The 5,666-nt window shown below is 37.4% G+C and overlaps 1 protein-coding gene across 1 annotated transcript in view; it reads right to left on the bottom strand.

Annotated features, from left to right (window-relative positions):
• The window catches only part of LOC107670154 (WAP four-disulfide core domain protein 1-like), a 15,788-nt gene that overhangs the window by 3,575 nt on the left and 6,547 nt on the right, over window positions 1–5,666 (bottom strand). The window contains exons 2-3 of the mRNA XM_016462665.1: window positions 539–734; window positions 244–327 (exon numbers count right to left, since the gene is read on the bottom strand). Of these exons, the coding sequence (XP_016318151.1) occupies window positions 244–327; window positions 539–734 (280 nt within the window). The remainder of the gene's footprint in view (window positions 1–243; window positions 328–538; window positions 735–5,666) is intronic.

Below are 5,666 nucleotides of genomic sequence, written 5' to 3'. Positions count from 1 at the left end.
TTGAGATGCACCTGTGTATATATATATATATATATATATATATATATATATTTGTGAGTCCTTGAGAAGAAACAAAGGAGTCAGCTAAACCTGACTGAAAGACTGTGGCTATCCCTCAAAGCCTCATTTTCATTCATGGAAAATGTAATATGGCATCTACCGTAACTAAGATGTTTTTAAATATTGCTCCAAACAACATTTAATGGTGAGTCAGTAATCAATCACTGATTAATCGATACCTACCCTGCAGAACCTCTTCTGGTCCATCTAATAGCCAGCCGTTCCCTCCTAACCACCGTGGCTTGGGTTGCACCAACCAGTCCAGCACTGACCAATAAGAAATCAATACACAATATCAGCATGGTTAAATGTATTCAGGATTCACCATATACACATCCAACTCAGTAACTCCTACTTCATGAGAGGATCGATTAATTTTAACAATCCATTAGCACTATGCCTTGTAGAAATGTTAAAGCGGAAATTTCTGTCTATTGCTTATATTGATTTTTGCGCAGATCATGGTGTGTTTTATTACCGGGTGGAGGTTGTACTGACTCCAGGCAGGTGTAGATGCAGCCGTTGTAACAGCACCGTTTGTGTCTCTCACACTCAGAATCGGACCAGCAGCCCGGCACCTCACAGGCTCGCTCGGGCAGTATCTGCGGTGGAGGAGGACAGCGGTCGTTCTTCTGGTGCTGAGTGGTCTGAGGATGGTTGGGGTACTCATAGTCCTGAGACATTGAAAGACGACATATGTAAGGGATATTATTATTAAGATTTTTAAAAATGTTTTGTACGTTTTTGAAAGAAGAGTAATATTGTGACATATTATTACAATTTAAAATAACTTTTTCTCTGAACATATATTTAAAATGTAATTTATTCGTGAGATGCAAAGCTGAATTTTTAGTAGCCATTACTCCAGTCTCCAGTGTTACATGATCCTTCAGAAATTATATATGCTGATTTGGTGCTTTAAGAAACATTCCTTTTTGAAAACATTTTTCCTGTTTAATATTTTTATGGCACCCTTGATACACTATGATTCAAAAGTTTGTAGTATGATTAAAATATATATATATATATTCAGCAAGGATGGATTAAATTGATCAAAAGTGACTGTAAAGATATGTATATTGTTACAAAAAAAAAGTCTATTTCAAATAAAAGCTGTTCAATGAACTTTCAGTTCATCCAAGAATCCTGAAAAAATTGCATCATGGTTTTCACAAAAATATTCCAGCAAATAGTTTTCCACATTGATAATAATAAGAACTATTATTAATAATTAAGGACCAAATAAGCATATTAGAATGATTTCTGAATGATCATGTGACACTGAAGACTGGAGTAATGGCTGTTGAAAATTCAGTTTTGCCATCACAGGAATAAATTATATTTTAAAATACATTCAAATAAAAAAGTTATTTTTAAATTGTAATAATATTTCACAATATTGTTTTACTGTATTTTTGATCAAATAAATGCAGCCTTAGTGAGCATAAAAGAAAACATAAAAAAAAAAAAATAATTATTCCAAACACTTGTCTGCTGGTGTGTTATGTATATTATTTTTAAAGCTTCCACTAAGACGAAGAAAAAAAACCCTTTACATTAATTGTACAAAACAATCGGCCTAATCAAGTTGCGTAGCATTGGTTTCAGTTCCTTGAAGACCTGTCTGATAAACAGTTTCCATGGATGACATTTTGCATCTACAATAACCTGTGACTTTCTCTGATTTATCACTGTTAATATAACGGACACACTGTTCAGGAACATAATACCTCTCATAGAGATGCTGGGTTAGAAAAAAAGGCTTTTCATTCAAGCCTGGGCCTTTCTGCTCTAGTTTTCTTCCTCCCATGGGTTCTTCAATGGGCTCATAGATCTGCCTGAGCCAGGTTTCAGTTTGCACCAGAGGTACTGTTTAGGGGTGCATTTTGTTCTGAGAGTCCTCCTCCATTCTCTTGCTCTTGCTTTTCTTATACTTAAACTCATCAATTCTCTTGCTACTCTGGCCAAGTATATATACTAAACTGCTGCTGAAACTCCAGACCAGAGCTGTTTAGAATGCAGACATGCATGAGCTGGTATTCAGCACTTCATTCTTCTCCACAGAGCCTTTTGTTTCAGGCCCCAAGTCGAAATGTGGCTGTGATTTTGTTTACTTATTAAATTATGGGTTTGTGAACTACATGCATCTTAAAAACTCAGCATGTTCACTTGGCAAGTTTGGAGCTATGCTTTTGAACAAACTGTTAAAATAAAAGCAAATGTCTGGCATAAGCCCATTGTGGTTGTTTTTGTAATAAAGTGAAAGTGACGTGACATGACATGTGGCCAAGTATGGTGACCCATACTTGGAATTAGTGCTCTGCATTTAACCCATCCAAAGTGCACACACAGCAGTGAACACACACACACCGTGAACACACACCCAGAGCAGTGGGCAGCCATTTATGCTGTGGCGCCCGGGGAGCAGTTGGGGGTTCGGTGCCTTGCTCAAGGGCACCTCAGTCGTGGTATTGAAGGTGGAAGAGAGCGCTGTACATTCACTCCCCCCACCTACAATCCCTGCCGGTACGAGACTCGAACCCGCAACCTTTGGGTTACGAGTCCGACTCTCTAACCATTAGGCCATGACTTCCCCAAATTAGCTTAGATTCAATTTTATGGTCTTTTTACAGAGTACAAGAAAAATGAAATACAGTCATTATCATACATTATCATTTCATATATACACTACCACTCAAAAGTTACCAAAAGTCTTACCAAAAGTGGGGTTAGTAAGATTTTTAATGTTTTTGAAAGAAGTCTCTTACGCTCAGAAAATAACTGTTTTTCATTTTAATATATTTTAAAATGTGATTAATTCCTGTGATGGAAAAGCTTAATTTTAACAGCCATTACTCCAGTCCTTCAGAAATCATTCTAATATGCTGATTTGCTGCTCAAGAAATACTTCTTCTTATTATCAATGTTAAAAACAGTTGTGCTTACATTTACATTAATGCATTTATCAGTTATTAACACATTTAATTGAAATATAGGCTAGTTTTTTGTAATACAAGTCTTTAATCTCAGTTTTGACCAAAAGTATTAATTTCTTTCAAAAACATTTATTGACCCCAAACATATAGTGTATATGAAATAAATGTATATGTGCAATTAAATATAATATAACCCGTTTTCTATAGATATACTTTCTAAGTACATTTTTCCTTGATACCTTCATGAATGTATCAGTTACATAACAGCAATGGTCTGTCAGACTTGGGTCTGTAACCTATGAAGAAGGTTAGATCAATATATTATGATTTTTGACTTCCATCAACATGACAGTAATTCAGCATACTGTTTTACCAGTGCTGACAATAAAAATATCAGTGACTGTTAAGATCAGTCTGCCTTTGCTTAACGTACAGATTATATTTTCCCAAGTGTCTCTGGATGAGGCAGAGAGGAAGTGGTAGTGTGCGCTTCCTGTCTGGAATAGGTCCCCTGATGATCTGCTGTTTATGTCTTTCTGCTTATCTCTCCCAGATCCTCTGTTCCTGCTTAGAAGATATCAGAAGCTTATATAACAGTTTGTTTCAGTCCTCTGATTTAATCAGACAACAATACTGATACTTCTATTAACAGCACAGGAACTTTCTAATGTTTGATTCTGCTTTCACAGTGTTTTAACACAAATGTAAGCAACATATTGTAAAAGAGATCTATACAGTGACAGTCATTGAGTGTGGACCCTCATTTTTCTTCCATGTTCGGTGAAAAATGTCTGCACAGTTAATTAAGAGCAGCCTATTATTTTAATGTCACCAATGCCGGGTTAAGCACTGCAAAATTACACTCCCTCACCCTCCAAGGAGCCACAAAATATCCTTCATTTCCCATTTAAATGCTCCACCCTGTTACTGCTCTACATACTTCAGGTTCACTGACTTGAGGCCCCTATTAGTATGGACGGTAAGATTTGAACTAAATACATGTTGACATACTTAGCACTCTGTAGTGTGGTCTTCCAAGCAATCATTAAGATAATTACAAGAGGAAAACTAAATAGCCCCCTTTCCCCTCTCTCTCTCTCTCTCTCTCTCTCTCTCTCTCACCAGTGAGCTGTGATTTAAGTCTAGACGTCTGCACGTTCATTTCCTCCCGAGTTCTGGGTATTTTACAGCTTGTTAGGTGCTTCGGTGGCTTGGCTCAGTCTGAAGTGAGTGGAGTGAGTAGGACAGGACCTGTAGATGATTGGCAGATCTGAAGATGAGAACAGAAAGCTTGACGAGGGGCAGGGTGAAGGTCACTTGTTTCAATGTTTCACCGCTTTTCCTGATAAGCTACGGTAATCCCTAAACTCTTTTAAGAAATGTAGCAGGTCCTTTGTTTTGTACTACCTCAATATTGACATGCCATAAGTTTAATTGCCATGTACTTGTTTGAAACAATATTTTCCTTTGCCTTAAAATAATTGTAATATGCATAGTTTAAATTAATGGTAATGTGCATCATGTAGTGTCAGCCGGGTGTAGATGGGTTTTGAACATACCATGCTCCAAACATCAGCACAACAGGACACTGCCTAGCAACACCCTAGCAACCACGCAGTACACTGCCTAGTAACAACCTAGGAACCATCCAGATCACCCTAGCAACCACATAGCAACACCTTAGCAATGACCCAGAATACTCATGCAAACACCCTGCAAATCCAATGTGTAGGTAGACTTTAGAAATAAGCCCTTAATGAAACATTCATGTATTGTATCTAAACGTTACAAAGAAATGTTTTCTTATTGTTCTATGTGTATTTAAACATGGCCTCCTCAGCTGACTGGGATTACTGTTGAACTCTCTCTTCAACAGAACACATGACTGCTGTTCAACTGCTTTAGGCTGAACCCATGTTGGATATTAGTTAGAATTGAAACACCACAACAGTCAAATGCTTCTTTAAGAACATATAACTTTTGGTCATATTTTATCACACCCAAAGCTTTACAGATGAGCTGAACTCTCCCAATCTGTTCTTTTGTATGCAGTGCTGGAAAGACTGAATCATTTTAGTAAATCAGTTTGTTTGTTTGTTTGTATGGTTCATTTAAAGGGGTCATATGATGTTGCTAAAAAGAACATTATTTTGTGTATTTGGTGTAATGAAATGTGTTTATGCGGTTTAAGGTTAAAAAAACACATTATTTTCCACATACTGTACATTATTGTTTCTCCTCTATGCCCCGCCTTTCTGAAACGCGTCGATTTTTACAAAGCTCATCGGTCTGAAAAAGCGAGGTGTGCTCTGATTGGCCAGCTATCCAGTGCGTTGTGATTGGCTGAATACCTCAAGCTTGTGATCGGAGAAATGACAAACAACAAGCGCTACTCTACACTGCTCAAAACTCGCGTTTGAATCGTCAGTGGCAAATCCTTTAAATATAAAAAACGTACTTACAGTCTGTGAGTCAGAACAGCCGGCATTGTAGTCTACTCTCCCAGGATCAGGAAACAGTCCTCCATAAAATGTGCTGCACACATCTGAATATTTGGGTTGAAGTGTTCTGGAACAGTGTTGTAAATACAACTTAACCACTGATTTCTAGTCGTGTCCTCTTTTGGAAGGCCAAACAAAGTAGTTTCGCTTTCACAACGAAACACACAGC

The sequence above is a fragment of the Sinocyclocheilus anshuiensis genome, unplaced genomic scaffold (assembly GCF_001515605.1).
Source record: "Sinocyclocheilus anshuiensis isolate Anshui unplaced genomic scaffold, SAMN03320099.WGS_v1.1 scaffold800, whole genome shotgun sequence".
NCBI lineage: Eukaryota > Metazoa > Chordata > Actinopteri > Cypriniformes > Cyprinidae > Sinocyclocheilus > Sinocyclocheilus anshuiensis.
This window is presented reverse-complemented; position numbering and strand designations above follow the sequence as displayed.